This window comes from Cryptotermes secundus, unplaced genomic scaffold (assembly GCF_002891405.2).
Source record: "Cryptotermes secundus unplaced genomic scaffold, Csec_1.0 scaffold2336, whole genome shotgun sequence".
NCBI lineage: Eukaryota > Metazoa > Arthropoda > Insecta > Blattodea > Kalotermitidae > Cryptotermes > Cryptotermes secundus.
The window spans coordinates 91,787-111,110 of record NW_019735608.1 but is presented as its reverse complement, the minus strand read 5'-3'; the positions used below and the strand labels follow the sequence as shown (position 1 = coordinate 111,110).

The 19,324-nt window shown below is 38.9% G+C and overlaps 1 protein-coding gene across 6 annotated transcripts in view; it reads right to left on the bottom strand.

Annotated features, from left to right (window-relative positions):
• The window catches only part of LOC111869729 (phosphatidylinositol 4-phosphate 5-kinase type-1 alpha), a 141,939-nt gene that overhangs the window by 40,006 nt on the left and 82,609 nt on the right, over positions 1-19,324 (bottom strand). For 3 of the 6 annotated variants that reach the window (XM_023861461.2, XM_023861459.2, XM_023861462.2), the window contains 3 exons: positions 18,433-18,477; positions 9,676-9,960; positions 781-955 (listed from right to left, as the gene is read on the bottom strand). In XM_023861461.2, the coding sequence (XP_023717229.1) occupies positions 781-955; positions 9,676-9,960; positions 18,433-18,477 (505 nt within the window). The remainder of the gene's footprint in view (positions 1-780; positions 956-9,675; positions 9,961-18,432; positions 18,478-19,324) is intronic. The other 3 variants (XM_023861464.2, XM_023861465.2, XM_023861463.2) reach the window with 2 other exon arrangements.

Sequence of the window (19,324 nt, the reverse complement as noted above, 5' to 3'; positions counted from 1 at the left end):
CCCCCCCCACCAGCAGTGACGCGGCGGGTGAGTCAGCGCTCCCCTCCACCTCCTCCGCACGGTAATGTAACGGTGACGCAACAGGATTGCGAGAGACGACGGTAGTAACAGCGGTTACTACCGCTAGCGTTGCTAGCAACACAGCGCCAGGCAACAAGTGTGCTTCTTACGTGGCCGTTCTCTGTATTGTCCGATCGAGGCTACATGAGGAGCAGTGAAGGCTATTCACAGTTAGTCCTGGAGCTACCTACGAGTCAGTCCTCGAGCTACCTCCGAGTTAGTTCCGAGTTAGCCAGCAACCAGTCAGTTGTATTGTGGCATTTGGAGTGTACTAATTGTGATACTGCAGATAGCAGTAATCGTAACTCTGTAATTTGGGTGATTGTAAGCGCGAATGTGAAATAAAATTCGCTACATCAAATACCTCGTGAAGTTATTTGTCGCGTCATACCCCTGATACGTGACAATATTTAACAACGCACTTCATATTAATAATGGAATACTACTCCAGTTACTACCAGTAATTTGATAAATTAATTAGAAGCTCACAGTAAGGACACAAGGAAAGCAGAATACAAGAATATTTCAGAAGCACCCTTCTGTTTAAACAGCATGTTTAAGATATGCTGGAGGCAAAGATAAATATTATGAACAGTAACATGTGGGGACTTCCATACATTCCAGCAAGCTCTGCATGAAAATTTATGGACAGGGTCACTGACATAAGTGACTCAAGCATTATCAAAGGGGAACAATGAATTAATTCCTTTACCACCTTACCTGACAGTTTCTGATTCACGATACGTTCTCACAACATGATGTGTCACATGACCAGGGCCTAACCTATGTCTCAGTGGGGTTGCTGCTTCCATGAGGTCACCCCGAAGAGCATCTTCAAATGCAGGGGGTGGAGTAGAAGAGCTGGGCACAGGGGAATGACTGCTCACAAACCCACCTACAAGCAACAGGAAAGGGACCAGAATATCATAACTGCATGGACAAAATTAGAATACAGGAATACACTTTCTAAAGATGTCATAACTACTAACTAAGCATGTACCATACCTCCATTTTACGTGGAATCAGAATTTCCATCAAAACATAATGAAATAAACTTCATTTCATTTAAATTTCCCAGAAACTATTACATCCGGTTTCATTATAAATATAGTGTGACGGTGATATGGGACAGCCACGGTTCATACTCTCAGCAAAGAATAAGATCTATACAACTCAGTATTCTGACATTCACAGCTACAATACCATACATAAACATAATTTGTATGTCCAATTTTGTAATACCGATCATTGCAAAAAAAAGTGTAATCAATATGGGAACTAAAATATCTAATAGCCTTCACCTTGAATTGAAAAGCATTGAAAATTTTAATGTTTTTAAGAGTAAACTAAAAAATTGTTTGCTGTGCAGCACTTCCTAACATGTCCAATTGTATTCACTTCAATTATGGACAAAAATGAAGTTGAAGTTGAAACACCATCCATACTATTTTCACAACATGATGATGACTGGAATATCTAGTGTATATCAGTCTGTTCATTAACCAATCAATCATATATTCTGTGACAATAACAAATCTGAATCAATACATCTCAATATAAAAACTTCACATGTTTACAATATGAAATCTGTTAATTTATTTCTTACTAAGTCAAGAAATAACTTCAAATCACATTCTGACATACAGATTCACTTAATTTACCTAACTCTCTCACATGTAACAGGATTCAAAGGTTCAACATTATTAATACAAAGCTTGCCATTGTACCCCATTTAAAGAGTTCAACACAATTATCATTTTCACAAACAATGGGCAAAAATATGTCAATCGATAAACCGGCTCTGTGTTGGACAGATGGGGTTAGGATCCCTGCAAGGGACGAGCACAATGTCTCCTCCAGTGAAATGGCTGGCTGGAGTAGGAAGGAGACATCTCACTTCCTGTGACAAGGTTAAAAATGTGAGGAGCTTTACTTCCATCCTGCATTGCATGGTGTTGATGTACAGGGGCATTCACCTACAACATAAGCATTTCCAGTACTTTCCTGCAGTCTTTGGCTTCATGTTCTAAATGGTAATCTTATGCTTCTTCACCTGGATTCTGCAGTCACATTTTCCTCATCTGATCTATATATCCCATATTCTGTAACCTCTTAAATCTAGCTACCCTAATATGATATTAAGTGTAATATCTTCCATTCCTTGCTATGTTCTCTCGTCTGGATCTAAATATTTCCTTGTTGCTTTCCTTTCATATGCCTAGTTTTTTTGTTTTTTTCTGCAGGAAGAGAAATGTAAGTGTAAGAAATTTGAAGTAATCATTTCTGAAACCTTAAACGTCAATAACTTGGAAGACAGGCAAGACAACAACCAGTTTTTTAATATATGTAATATGAAGTACTTCTGGAATCCGTAGTGTTACAGTAAACTCCACTGTTCTACACATTTAAATTCCATGACTGCAGTCTTCTGGAATGTGATGTGAGGTTTGCAGTGAATTTTAAAGGGCCTAAAACCACTGTCAGATAAGTTATTTTCACAAGAAATGTATGATCAAAACAAAGATTTACAATGCATTCACACTCAACAGGATACAGAAAGTGGAAAATGTAATGGTAAGTTCATACTCCACAAGGCACTTCTGATGTGAAGGGTTGGTATGTTTGCACTTATAAAAAGAATAACTTGGAATCTGGTCAGGTCTGTGTTACAAAACTCAGGTTCAGGGCCAGTGGAATTGAGTGCGGACTTTCTACATACCTTCCCATTCCATGGCCAATGATAAAGGTAACAATTTTAAATCTAAGGAATATCTAGACCCCTCTGTGGTTCTTTGTCAATATGACGTTGTATGGACCCTCTGATAATTAATTATCTCCCTGAATACCATCCTGCAATCTACTCAAGGACTCCATCAATACAAAGGCAGGTAAAGGTAAAGACATTCATAGGGACATGACTGAATGCACTATCCACAATATGTTTCACTTGTGTGATGATAGAATATGACTTAAAATGTCATTCTATTTTTATGAAGCTTTCATATCAATTTCAGAATATTTCTTTCGCCTCTTCGCAGTGTATTAAAACTTTAGTTTTTCCATTAAACTGAATATACTCACAGAAACTAGAACATGTAATATATTTGCCTGTACAATTTAACAAAACTCGAGCATCATAAATGCATTACTTTTACACCTCAAAATCTGCAAGATTAAATGAAGCCATTTCAATTATTTCTCAGTTACTTTCAATAGGACTACTGTATTTGGTTACTGCCATTAGAAAATGTACACATACACACACAAATATGGAAGCACTGCTTTCTAGTAGGACAAGAATGTAGTGATATCTTGTATCGTGTGAGCACATTTATATGCAGGTGCATATTTATTCATGCAAAGTTGCACTAATGTCTGTAAGCAGTAACAGCAGTAACACAGAGCATGATCCAGCGAATGGAAGAATGACTGGCAAAAGACACTGAAGAATTGTGGCATAACACCACAAAACCCATAAGGAGACATATGCATATACTAGTCACAATATCAATGAATGTTGTACAAACATACAGAATCTGCTTGCAAATTTATGAACTGGTAACGTGATATTTCATGTTAGATGTTAGAAATATTTCAACTCACAGCTCTGCATAGCACACTTCTATATATATATTAACATCTTGTTTTTTTTTGGTACTGTAGAACTAAATCTTTTGTATCACACACACACACACACACACATATATATATGTGTGTGTGTGTGTGTGTGTGTGATACAAAAGATTCAGTTCTACAGTACCAAAAAAACAAGATGTTAATATTATGCAGCATGAATCATATTTTCAAACATTTAAATCTATTCACATTAACACTATAATTACACAACCAATGAGAAAATATATTATTAGAATGACTACTTAATTCTGCAAAGCAACCAATACAAAATACATACTATGCACAACACATAAATGCTGCAAGTGTGTTAGTTTCAAAATTGTGCATCCCCAGAACAATTTGAACACTCACAAGCAATATATACAGATCAAACCATATTGCATGCACTGCCTCTGACCCCACACATACTTAAAGCAGATTAATAAACTGAAGCGCAAAGTATATTTTATTACAAAAGCCATTTATGACTAAACCTAATGAAATATTACACTAATCTGTGTCAGATCTGAGGTTCACATAGTGGTCTGTGTTGTAATGACATGTACCTAAGAGAGAGCTAGATGTTTCAGAGGAGCATGACGCCTCTATCTTCAGGGTAAGACAAGAATGAAACTAGGCACAAAAAAGGAACAGGGAAAGAACCAATAAAAGAATCACCATTGTATGGGGACTCAAAAAGCTAATGAGAGCAAAGGGAATGGTACCTGAGTTGGGCCTTGAAAAGAGCTGGCTACATGCTGAATGAAGAGAAGTTTTATGTTATGTCCAGTAGAGAGGCAGAGTGGTGAAAACAGGAGTCAGAGGCACTGGAACAAACCAAGGAGAGTCAAACAGCCAAGGAAGACTAGAAGTCTGCTGTCAAAAAGGACATGCCCTAAAAGCAGCAGCCTGTACAGGCCAAACCACCTGGAGAGTCATGTCACAAGAGACCTATGAGGGAGACATCCTGCATTCCTTCAGAAAGATGATAAGAGGTTCCCATGACTTACTTAAAACATAAGTCATCCCCCTGCTCATGCTATTGGGATGAAGCTCAATCTCAATGGTACGGTCTGTGTCCAGAATTGGTAACAAGGACACTGGTCACTTGAAGCTGGATGTAGTGACCCAAGCAGATTTTCTGCTCTGCTACGGCTGATTTACTTGGATGTCCAACATGAATGTTCCGTGGTGCTCAACGTATGCGCCTTGTGTACATGTAACCACTTTCACGAGATACTGTACGTTCTAGTGTCTTCAATCCTAAGTCATCCTTGAACATACACAGGAAGGTGGAGATATTTTTCAGCAGGATGCCTATGCTCAATACTGTATTAGGACAGCACTGCTAATATGGTTGAAAGTGGATCCTACACAGGACAAGAATGTATTGAGTATGGGCCATCATGGAGTGCAGCAACCTTCAAAGGAAAGTTAACAGCTCTATGAATCTGCTGGTCACTGTATACATTCAGGTGGAGCAGCCACAGTGACTAGCAGATTCAAAGATTTCTCAAACCTCCTCTGAGGGTTGCTCCACCACATTCTGACTCAATCATATTCCTGCTGTTATGTGCAGTCCACATTCAAGTCGCTTGGAAACTTCTCACCTCCTCTCCAAAGGAATGCAGGTGTCCCTCAAAGGTTTCTTGTGGTTTTCCAGGCAGTCTAGTCTGTGCACACTGCCCTGTTCAGGTCACAGACCCTACCTTATCTGGGCACCAAACTTCCTGTCTTCCTTGGCTGTTTATGCAACAGCTTATTCCTTCACTCATTCATCCTCCTCAGGATCTTCCACTGTCTCTCACTCCTGTTATCACCATCTGGCCTTTTCCCAAAATATACATACAACGTGTCTCCACTTCTACCTTCACTTGGAATTTAGCCAACCTATTTCAGGGCCCAACTGAGGTACTGTTTCCTTTATTCTCATTAGCTGTCTCTGGGTTCCCTTACAACTGTTACTCCTCCACTAACTCCCTCTTCATATTTCAAGCTTGCACTGTCCTATTTTGGGAAGCATTTTCCACATGCAGCTTGCTCGGCCTGCTTCCTACTTCCTGCTTCTGCTGGTTTCTTGCCTGGCTTATTCTTTGACCCAGAAGACTGGGGGGGGATGTAACTCTGAAACGTCAGGCTCTCTCTGAAATACAGTGTTACAACCAAGAAGATCAGTCTTATTACACTAATCAACTACAGACAGAAGACTAGGATACAATTCAATTTTTAATAAGAACACAATACTTTACTTGGGAGTGAATAAGTCAGAAAGTGTACTGTATTTTTCAAATGCAATCTTTATGATTTAGTATGCCTCACTGTTCCTGGAGTTTATATACTGCATTTCTATTTTGTTTCAAAGTTCATCAGTAGTTCTAAATCCAGACAGCAGAGGGTCACAAATGCTATCAACAAAACTAATAATCATATGTACAGACACATAAATTACTCTTCCTTTTATTTTGTTATGTACAAATTACATAAAAATGATTTATATAAAAGTTATACATATCTATATTTTATGTTTCCCAAAAACTTCCATCTGATAACGGAGTTTTCAGACTTCATTTCAGTTTCATGTACAGTAGGGCTTATAGTGACAGAAATTGATCAAATAAAATTCTTCTGATAATTTTCAGCACAAAGCCCCAGTACCAACCTGATTCAGTATCCATGGAGTAGTTAAATGTATGGACACAACTACCAACTTCGTGCAAAAAAACGTAATGAAAATGTACCTTGAATGATACGCACCTTAACACTTCCTCAGTTAATACCTGTTCACATGAAACATAAAAACAGCTGAACAAATCCACATATTCTGAAATATATGCCAACAGAAGCCTTCACACAAATTTTCATGGCATTCAGTATTACAGCTCAATTTCAATATCTACTCAGCTGTATTTTGGTCTTTATTGATTGTATACAATATCTAAAGAATTTACCTGCCCCTAATAAATTTAGTTGCATGTAAATATGAAAATACCATTTGTTTAACTCATCTAGGGTCCCAATCATTCATTAGATTTTCTTAATGCTGGATATTTGTATGTAATTATATCCTCCACAGACACCCCACAAATATGGATGCAGGAACCTTATATGAAAGAAGTTCAACATGGATCGAAGAACTCTGTATGACAGTTGAAACAAAATGATTTTTAAAACACAAGATCCTAATGATATTTTCCAAAAATTACTGTAGGTTATATCTGATGACTTAATTACCTCAGTAGTAAAAAGTATACTGCTTTTGTTAAAAAAAAAGTAATGTGTATTTTGTTACTAGTCTCATATATATATACACACATTCACTTTTGCACCTTTATCCAGAATGTCCAGGCTAAAATAAAACATGGCCTCACTGCAATAAAATAAAGGAAGAAATATGTTTTCAAATCTATTACAAGACAAAGCACACCCATTGTACAATTAAGTAACAACTGGTGTAAAATTTTTTATAATAAAATGATAAGTGAATTATTGAACCATATTATGTTTCAATGAGATACTGTAATTCCAGTTTCTCTTGTTTCATTTCCATTCCATCATCTTTCAGACCTGCATACTGGGGCATAACCTCAAGAATTATGATAGTCCACTGACCTGTAATAACTGTCATTAATGTTGGCAATGTCTTAAAATTTATAACACATGTATTACAATCTCTTCCAGAGGAGACAAGATTAGATAAAATTCATACAAAAAACTACATAAGTATCAATACCTGCCAAGAACTGACATCATGGTTTTATTTTGCACTTTCAATTCAGAGGGGCTACTAGGACTTAATAGACACAATTTTCCTATTATATATAAGATATTACATACTTTTAACTTCCAAATTGTTTAATGTGTTGGATTTGAAACAGTTCCCATTTTTGACCTACAATCATCATTTTATGAAGAAAGAACAGCTTATACTATCATGCCCATGTGTTCCTGAACTTTTGAATTAACTGATATAATTTCATAGAACCTGGTATAAGCATCATGCCATGCCTATCCAATGGCTGTCATGTGAACTTCTGAGGTTGAAGCAACATTAATGCCACTTAATTTTAGGTCTTGAAACTGTGATTCCTTTCTCACAAAACAAGCGACTTTCGCTTTGCAGAACGTAAAATAACATGGCAAATATGCAATATCCATATCAAGTTTTCAGTTTGATGACAACAAGAAACAAATCATTAGGACCAGGTGTGTAATGTAGGTAGGCCACATACTTACCTACAAATTTTTAATGAAACATTTTCCATATTCTGTTCACTACTACAAACTTCAAAACAGGACAATATCCTGAAAGCTATATCTCACAAATTTTTGCACAGCTGGAAATTATGTAAACAAAGGGATCACTGAGTCATGTAATAAATTTTTAATTCTTATTTGCCTCACTGCAAAGCCTGACACATTAGAAGAAAAGTAGGAATCGTAACTTCATGTTATAACTTCTTGTTTTTTATGACTCCATGACATTCACACTGTAAAATATAATACTATTTGTATGGTCACTGGCTAGAGCAATGTTGTGCATCATGGGTACCAGATGATATTTCAGTTTCACACTGATTAAGCAAATTTACAACTCTAAACTGAAATATGGTGTGAAAGCACAGCAAATGATGCCACATCAAAACTGTACTGTTACATCCAAAAAAAAAAGGTCTGGAATTTATTTGTCTGCACTCTACCACAATTTAGTAATACTGTATAATTGGTCTTCATTAAATTAGTATTGGGAGACTCATCAATCTCAAGATGAAGTTCTACTGCCCTAATGCACTGACATACATAGGGCAGTCAAAAAGTACTTGGAATTCCCTTGCACACGGAGAACGAGTGATAAGATACTGTACACACTGTTGTGGTGGGAAGCTCAGCATGTCTGCTCGCAGGCGCAACAGGTCTGGACAGGTTTCAGTGTGCAGTGTCGTTACTGTTCCGTTTGAATTAGACGTGAGTGTTGGTCATTTGGCACAATGTCGCAGTTTGAACAGCGTGCGAACATTAAGTTCATGTGCAAATTTGGAAAATCTGCTTCAGAGACGCTACTGGCCCTGCAGAAAGTTTACAGTGATACTGCACTAAAGAAATCCGCAGTTTACGACTGGTATTCCCAGTTTAAGATGGGCAGGAGATGTTAGAGGATGACCAGCGCAGTGGGAGACCTTCAACATCCAGAACCGAAGAAATGATTGGAAAAGTGTGACTTGGAGCAAGAAGTTGGTACTGTTACTGGCCATTTCTACGTGCAAGTTTTGCAGAAGTTGTGCGATGCAGTTCAGAGGAAATGGTGCGACAAGTGGCACAGACAGTGGTTTCTGAATCATGATAACACAAGCCACACATCGCTTCTTGTGTAGCAATTCCTTGCCAAGAAAAACATTCCTGTCATCACTCAACCACCGTACTCTCTGGATCTTGTTCTGAGTGACTTTTGGCTGTTCTCTACTCTGAAAATGGGCCTCAAGGGGACATGTTTTGCAGCCATGGAGGACATCAAATCGAATGTGACGGCTGAGCTCCAGAAGATTCCAAAAGAATCCTTCCACCACTGCTTCCAACAATGGAAGGATCGCTGGAGTAAGTGTGTGTGCGCGCAAGGCTTGTACTTTGAAGGTGATTAGGTAAGCACTGCTGTATGTCCCACTTTTTGACTGCCTTTCGTATATAGCTCTTTAGGGTATTTAGAAATTTGAGAAACATACTTTCTGACCTGAAATACATGCCATGCAAATTGCATGCAAATTGATATGACTGGTTTATCAGGTGGTTTTATAGAAAAGGGAGACAAATGACCATGCATTCTTCTAGCCTGTTCACAATTCATAAAATCAAATTGGTAATGAGCACTGGACCCAATAACAGCATTCCTTTAAAACTCAACATGCAATCTGCTACCGTGTTGCTCAAGTGCTGACATGCGCACTTTCTCCAACTTCAACGTGCGATGATGGAACTGGTGATACATATGATAATGCCTGACAATCCCACCTCTGGGTGCAGCAGCACTAGCATCTCCTCTTTTCCCCAACGGAGAGCCCCGAGGAGGTACAGGGGGAGGAATTTTGCCAGAAGCACTTGGGACTCCACCAGGAGGGAGTATATTTTTCCCAAAACTTGGTGGCCGGTCTTTCAGTACTGCAGGATAGGAAGGTGGAGAGGCAGGAGTTGTAACTACTGGGGGAGATGGTGGTTTTGCAGGACCAGAAGAAGCAGGAACTGTGTTAGGAGTGGATGTGGCACAAGGAGGGGCAATGCTGACCCCAGTTGGGCTTCCTGATGAAGCAGCACAAATAAGAAGAGAAGAGAGAGATTGATATACACAGTAAGTCAAGAACAGGAAACAGAAATCACTACCATACTTGAACACCTGGGAACATGGCAAATGTGAAAAACAGTACTCACTGAAAACCATTCTTACTTTCAACTTCATGGCCTACCTTAATCACTGAATTTATGATCAAAATCTCCTTTTGATTCACTATTAACAAACAGTAGACTACCAAAAATTCATTCTGAAGTACAACATTAAATTTTGATACATATCTTCAGAGTGCTAATTACTTTCACTCCAACACTAGGTTACAATTAAAAAAAAAACCATAAAAATGTACTTTTCTTCCACTGCATGTTCTGCTATGCTATCTAGCAGTAAGCACACTATTTTTATACACTGTGTATTTAAATCAATTATGCATTTTAATCAGTCCTAAAATTACCTTTTATAAATGACAGACACCAAATATAAATAAAGTAATTCTCTCAATTACAGAATTAAAATCGAAAACGCATCCATTTTAATTCACTGTTTATAAAAAAACAGAGAAATTAATAGAACAATGAACACATTAAAATACTATTGGGTTATGTTTATTGTTTCCTGTACTTTTAATGTCACATATGAGTGAAGTGAGAAAAATGCGAGTTTAACTGTTCACCAATTTATCTATTGTAAATTTCCCACTTTCAAAGGTATCAGCACAGAAAATAATAAACTTTTATTTATAGTTTAATTTATTTGAACTCTCCTTTGCCCATACATACATGCACTTCCATATGAAGTATTCACCAAAATTACAACTAAATAAGCTGTCAAATGCAATCTATATGTGTTAAAATGTTCTTGGAATAAATTTCAGCACATAGAAAAGATATTCCTGAAACATGCTCCCAAGTGTTCATTCCTTCTCAAAGTAAGAAACTCATTGAGAAAGTCTGTAGAAATTGCTGCCACCACCATGAAACAAAACAGGGTAGAAGATAACAGTATCACCGCTAAACAAGCACCTACAGTAGTAGCTATCAATCATGCCATTACATTCAAAGCATGTTTACATATGGCATACAAACTTTCTCCACGAGATTTTTATTGCATGTTGAAAACCATACATTTCTACAAGGTTTATAATCTACCCTACTACAGTACACTATCCTCAAATAAGTACATATCTTGTTTAGGTAAAGTAAATATTTACTCTTATGTTACATCATTCTAAAACTGGAAACTGTAACCTTGTTTCCAGATGCACAATTTTCTCTTTTTTCCCAACTGCACTTAAATTCTTTTAAATGAGGTGAAAACCATTTAAACTTGTATTCTACAGAAGTTGATGTTATGTACCAGAATTTTAAAAACAACTCAGAAACAAGTAATGTAATCTGAGCAATGGTAGAAAAACGTAATATTACATAAGCCTGAAATCGTCAGTTAGTATTACTGAAAGTTCCTAGTCTTCTCTGTAAGATATCTCCATGTTAAAAAATGAATTATGAAAATTAATATTTCTATTTATAATAATTATGGTCACTATTGTACTGAAAGTTATTTATATAGCAGTTAATATAATATATAAAAATTACTGCATAATATACTAAATAAAAATGACTGCAAAGTAGAAAATAAATATTTGCTTACAGAAAGCATGTCAGATCACATGCCACAGCACAATCTCATCAGAGAGGAAGAGGAGCTGTTTTAGTTTTCACCATATATTATTACACACTACTAGCATAAAGTACCCAAATATCTACACAATTTCCACTGCGACCCTGTTAGTTTTGTCTGTCTCCAACCTTCCACTTAATATTGTGAGTCATACACTGCTGTCCAAAAACTATCGGACTTTATTTTCTGCCACTGTAAGTAATGACCAAAGGGGTGGGGAAACTGAGTGTAGTGGTAGAAGGGACTTTCATGCGCATGCATGATTTGTTGCTGACTCACTGGACACTGCTGGACACATCTGTGGCTGCCAGATAGCAAAGTGGTGTAACACGTGTTCGTTGCATTCTTGTTTCGCTAAAGATTACAGAATGCTTGGAGCAGCGATACTGCATCAAGTTTTGTCAGAAACTTGGGAATACCCGAGTGGGAACAATCCACAAATTCAGCAGGCTTTCAGCAATGATGCAATGGGGGTCACTCTAATTAAGAGTGGTTCAACCACTTTAAAGATGGCCATATGTCAGCAGACAGTGACCAGTGTTCCATGAGGTCGTCAAAAAACCGAAATGCTGATGTCATTGAAAAAGTGCGGACACTGATCATGAAGGACCGTCGTTTGACCATTTGGGAAGTTCCTGATGAGGTTGGTATCAGAAGAGGTTCCACGAACACAATTTTAACTGAGGATTTGGGCATGCAAACAGTGCCGGAAAAATTTGTGCCCAAGCTGCTTTCGTCGGAGCAGCAACAACTCTGCCTTGATGTCATGCAGGACAGGCTGGAGTGCACCCACAGGGATCCTGAGTTCCTGAAGACTGTGATCACTGGTGATGAGTTGTGGGTGTACGGATATGATCCGGAAACCAAGGTCCAAGCATCACAATGGAAGCATCCAACATCCCCGAGGCCAAAAAAACGCACGACAGGTTCAGAACAATGTGAAGGTGATGCTGACTGCTTTTTTCGATTACCAGGGTGTTGTGCACCATGAGCACACACCACTAAGCCAAACTGTCAATAAGGTGTACTACCAAGAAGTCCCCCTTAGCCCGTGCCACAGCTCAAGCGGTTAGTTGCTGGCTTCCCACCAAGGCAGCCTGGGTTCGATCCCATGTCTGGTCAAGTGGGATTTGTGGTGGACAAAGTGGCGCTGGGGTCTGTTTTCTCTGAGTACTTCGGTTCCCCTGCCAATCTTCATTCCACCAAATTTTGCACCATCATAATCACCTGGGGCAGGCTACAATAGGCCAACCAGTGGCCACCATGCCAAGTGGACTCAGTTGGACTCCACCCCACACAAAGCGAGTTAATTATTAATTAAGAAGTCCCCCACCATCTTCATGATACAGTTCGGCACAAGAGACCGGAGCTGTGGGACGCACGCAACTGGCAGCTGCATCATGACAAGGGCCCAGCTCATTCATCACACCTAATCCAGGGTTTCCTGGCAAAGCACGGAATTCCGCAAGTTTGCCAAGCTCCCTACTCTCCTGACATGGCTCCTTGTGATTTCTGGCTGTTCCCGAGATTGAAGACACTGCTAAAAGGCTCCCGTTTTGACAGCCGCAAGGACATCATACAGAATGCAATGGCACAGTTGCACATCATTCCAAAAGAAGCCTTCCAGAATTGCTTCCAGTGATGGAATGACCGCTGGGCTAAGTGTGTGGAGTCAGAAGGGGCCTACTTTGAATGGGATTATGTACTGTAACCACTCAGATACAGAACTTTGTTTTCCAGGCCCAAGGTCAGATACTTTTTAGACAGAGTAATACACCCCCGCTTCTGCCTTTTCTTTTGAACCACCGAGACAATCTGACACATTCGCAGAACATCTTAGAAATGTCAATAACTTTTGATTGTAAATGTATTCAAAAAGTAGTCAACCCAGGTACTTCAGTATCATGTAACCATTAAACAGTTACAATTAAGGTAAATGTGATATCACAGTAAAATTTTTTGGATTGAAAACAAATGCAACACATTAAGCACAACAACCAAATCATATTTTTTCACAAGGGGATTTGCAAGATGATGTCACATGTTACTATTTCTTTTGGCCGATTTTGGACTTCACCCATCGTCCGGTATATAAAAAAAGACAAAAATACCACAACGTTTCGGAGACTGGATCTGTCTCCGTCTTCAGGTGTATAAGGAAGGTTTAACCTACTCACACCTATATGGTCTCCCCAAGATCCACAAACCAGACATTCCACTGAGACCCATAGTGAGTTCAATTGGCTCCCCGTGCTACGCCTTGGCTGCCTTCCTACAAAAAATACTGAGCCCTTTGGCCGGCAGATCTGGTTCCTTCGTGAAGAATTCCGGACATTTCATAGCACTGTTAAAGTCTGTCAATCTCCGTAGACACGATATGCTCGCCAGTTTTGATGTGGTTAGTCTTTTCACCAACGTACCAGTCGACGAAGCCCTTCAGGTCATCAGAAGCAGGCTGAGTAACGATAACACGTTGGCAGAACGGTCTGTCCTGAAGGTGGAAGCCATCATGGAACTGCTGGATGTCTGCCTGAGGACCACCTACTTTCAAGGGGACGACGGATTCTACCAGCAGAAGGATGGCATGGCAATGGGTAGCCCCCTTTCTCCCGTTGTTAGCAACAGCTACATGGAACATTTTGAACAACTGGCTATCGACTCAGCGCAGGACAAACCGTCGTTGTGGCTACGATATGTGGACGACACATTTGTGATCTGGCCGCATGGTGCAGAGGGGATACAGAACTTCCTTACACACCTCAACAGTCTGAGACCGGCTATCCAGTTCACCATGGAAATAGAATCGGAGGGAACGATCCCCTTCTTGGATGTTTTGGTCATGAAGAAAGGGACGGCTCTGACCACGAAAGTTCACAGAAAACCCACCCACACTGGCAGATATCTTAATTTCAATTCCAATCACCCTCCGCATGTCAAAAGAGGAATTGTTCATAGCCTTCATGATAGAGCTACCACTATATGCCAAGACCGGAAAGACCGGGTGTTGGAGGTTAACAATTTGAAACGCGACCTTCAACTGAGTGGTTACTCTCAAGGCTTTATTGACTCGGTTATCAGGTCCAAGGGCGGTAGTCGTCAAAAGAAAAAAGAGGAAAAGCCTCTTGGCACGGTGTACATCCCGTATGTCAAGGGAATCTCTGAGAAGTTCAAGCGCATAGGGAACCAGTACAATATTAGAACCGTCTTCAAAACTAAACACACTTTACGATCTTCGCTCGTGAGAACGAAACCAAAAAGGGATCCTCAACACACGGCACAGTGCGTCTACAGCATTCCCTGTCAATGTGGCAGAAGCTACATTGGTGAAACAGGTAGACCACTGGCTGTTCGAATCCGTGAACACAAGCACAATCTTAAGCAGGGTCTTCTAGAGAAATCCAGGTTGGCTCAGCATGCATATGAAGAAGGTCACAGGGTAAGCTGGGAGGAAGCTAGGATCTTGGAGATTGAAAGCAACAGCAGATACAGGAAATACAAAGAATCAGCTCATATGGCATGTTCATCCAATCCGATCAGCCAACCTAGTTTGGATATTTCTCCTATATGGATCCCCCTCATCAATGAAGAGGTTAACAAACCAAAAAATATAATTTCATGAATATTAGTGGTTCCACTACTACTGCAAGTTTTCTTCCGGGGATTAGTCTGATTCCCGGAAGTCGCCATGGTTGCACGATTCTTTATCCATGCAGATCAGGCATGCTTTATCCAGTTTTTACTTTCGTTTTTAACTGAATTCATGGAATATAACCCATACTTCTGTTTCTTTACATTGTTGACAAGTGCATGTTTGGCACAAATTTTCTATCATGTTTTTACTGCGATTTTATTCTTTCCTCCCACTGACGGAACCGGTTGTCGGTTGTTCATAGGTTGTTTCTACAGATCAAGGTTTGTCCAGTGATTGAGGCTAGCTCTTTCTAAGGGGCCCAACTGAGTAGGTTAAACCTTCCTTATACACCTGAAGACGGAGACAGATCCAGTCTCCGAAACGTTGTGGTATTTTTGTCTTTTTTTATATACCGGACGATGGGTGAAGTCCAAAATCGGCCAAAAGAAGTACAGTATACACCATCGTCAGAATCCTTTCAAGTCTATGTTACTATTTATTTCACATATATTTCTGTCTGAAATGTAACATATCTAACCACCCTTCTTCCACACTACATGTTTCAGCCATTATATGGCTATCACCAGGTGTCTTCTACCTTGCTAAAATGTCTACACACACAGACCAATCAACAACACAACTACTCTGGCAATGTGGAAGAACCTACAAAAAAACTAACAAAAATGATAACTCTACATCAACATCCTTATGGCCTGCACAAAGAACATGCATAATATCCATGCCAAAAGGGAAATCTGCATAAATAATTCCAATGCAAAAGATACTCAAGTAAATATCTTTTAAAGAATGGATAACGACCATTAGGAAAACACTGGAATGTTAATTAATTTTAATTAAGGTCAATTTATTTTAATCAGGAAATGTTGTGTTCGCACACAATACGAAATTTTGACATACAGTGTGACAATTTTACCAAGACAGAAGATACCTGATGATGGTCGTATATGGCCGAAACGTATAGTGTGGAAGGGTGACTAGATAAGAAGCTTCATTTAAGACAGAAATATATTATATATTAATGCAACAGGATGCTTAAATACAGTAACATGCTACTAGTTTTCTTTGTTATTGATCACCTTGATGTCTACAGTCAAATCTGTTCTAAAGCTGTATAAAGTAAGAAGTATACTAAAATGTGGTTGTAAAACCATAACGGAGAAAACTTAGGGTATGACAGAAATATAAAACCTTTAATTTGGATAGCAGTCTTCTGGGTTATGACACTGTATTGATTGGTAGGTAATTACCAATGTTTTGGAGAAACTTGCTGTCTCCAACCTGAACATGAAGACGGCAGGTTCTTTCACACCACTACCAACAACCTACCACACAAGACATAAACATATTCCAGAAGTTCAGATGTAGTGCGTGAGACAAGCACAGGAGAATTCCTACAGGCAGGTCATTCATTCTTGCAACAGTCACCATACAGATATGCTGAACAAAGAGGATGTTAACTGCTGATTTAAACTGTTTAGGACATTTCTATTTCCCATTCAAGAAGTGATGAGCCTGGACCCAGAAAAGTCATAATCCTTAGGCATTAGAAAATGACAAGCATTTGGGGCAACCAAGCACCAGCAAAAAGACAGGAAATGTTGAAAAAATTCGAGAACTCATCCATGAAGACCGCACCCAAACAATCCATGAGCTCGCAGACACCACTGGTATCAGTAATGGAGTTTGCCAGGAGATCTTAGCAGAAAATTTGAACATGCACAACACTGCTGCAAAGTTTGTTCCCTGACTCTTGACAAATAACCAAAAGCTGCAACGCATAAAAGTGTCTTGAGCTATGAGAAAAGGCTAACGAGGACCCAACTTTTATCTCTAGGATCACAATGGGTAATGAAAGTTGGACTTACGGTTATGATCCAAAAATAAAGCAACAATCATTGCAGTGGAAGGAGCCCACAATCACAAAGATAAAAAAAGATGTGCCAGGTCCAGAGTTCAACAAAGAGCATGCTCATTGTTTTTTTCAATGTGAAGGGGATTGTTCATTGTGAATTGTCCCTCCTAACACTACAGTCAACTCTGACTTTTACTGAGATGTTTCAAGACACCTGAGAGAAAATGTGCAATGAAAAAGACCAGAACTCTGGTGCAACCACAACTTGCTCCTTCATCAAGACAATGAGCCCACCCACACATCCCTGAAAACCACACAGTTTGTGTCTAACAACAACATGGTTATTGCTCCCCATCCTCCCTACTCATACCCGGTGGTTTTGCTTTGTTTCCCGAATTGAAAATGAAACTGAAGGGATGAAGTTTTGAAACAGTGTCTGACACCTAAAGGGAATCACAAGCAGTACTTGACAGCCTCAAGGAAAAAGATTTCCACCGTGCTTTTGAAGCGCCGAAAAACAATGGGATTGCTTTATATGTTCCAAAGGAGACTATTTCAAAGGAGATGGTAGTCAAAATTGAGTAATTTAAGCCAGCATTTCCTTTCTGGCCTAGTCCAGGAACTTTCCGATACACCTCATATTTTAGAAAAACACATGGTACATACGTTGTGTTTCACTCACATTTTGATCAGTTGTCAGTAGCTGTTACACATAGCAAGAAATAATAAGACTGCAGAAACCACCTGTGACTTTTGTTTCATAATTACATGGTGACTGGCATTTACTCCAGTAGAAACTACTGGAGTAGTAATTCACTACTGTAATTCACTGAATTACAAACATATAAGTCCCTGTGGTTAAGCATGATTCCACAACAACATAAGGGGAAATTCAAGTAAGCTCCATACATTCATAACCTTGGAATTAGATGGAGATGAGTGGATAGCTACAAGCTCCAGCCACTTTAAACCAAGAACCTGTGGCACATACTTCATAAACAGGAGACTAGCAATTGCAACACTCTAAAATCACTCCATATCCATCTGTCAAGTATCCTGAACAGGACACTGAGAGCCTGACCTTAAAAATAATGAATATATTGTATACACAGAAAAGTTTCCTTACTTATAATTACTTCAAAAGGGGCATTACTGTAACATGAACTACAGAAAGTAGGTATAAATAATTACTGTAAAAGAAAATACAGGATAATGGTAGATGATTATGCAATTACTAAAAGAATTCAGCATTAGATTCATCATATGCGACAATGAACCATCTGAATGAACAGAACTTACCAGGTTTACTGGCTTGCAAGGTGGTGCCGGATGTAACCTGCACAGCTGCACACACAAAGAGCAACACAGGGTTACAAGAGGGGGAAACAGAAACGATGCTGCCACCATCACCATTATTACACACTGCCATAATACCAACCCAACGAAATACATAATAAAGCTCCAACATGAAGTACAACAAACAAACAAACACATAATAGACCAAACATTACAACAAGCAAACAAACATAAATTCAACATAGTCCCCAAAATAGAATCAAACTTGGTACCATTTCTTATGCTGCTTGAATAGATGAATATCCAATATTTATCTTCATAATAAGATGTATCTGAGGAAGAGGGATGTCAGGATGTTAATTAACAATGTCTTCTGATAATTTGAAAGGACTTTCTCTACACTGTACTGATTTATGTTGTGATACACCATTTTATTCATTACCAAAATTTCTCTAAAATATGCCTGCATATATATAAATAAAGTAAACAGTAACCAATGTCTACATTTACACGTTAAAACTGAGCACAATCAAAAAAGTAAAACAAATCTTTTGTTCATATTCATACAGTCAAGGCATTCCACCCATTTCCCAAGCACAGCATTATGGACTTAAAATATACAAAACTTAATCAACCTGGGAATAGTTTATTCATTCTCTGTCCCAGTAAAATAAAATCAGTAACACCTGCCCACTTTATATGTCAAATGAAATATTTCTACACAAGAAAATAATGTGCAGTAAGTTCATACAAGAATGCATAACAAGAAAAGTTTTGGTGGGTTAACAGCAAAACATTAAGACAGCTGAGTCCTTTCATATGCTTTTCTCACACTGACCAGAAAAATCAATGCATCAAACAAAGATTTAACCATACCTCTCTAGGAAGTGAAAAT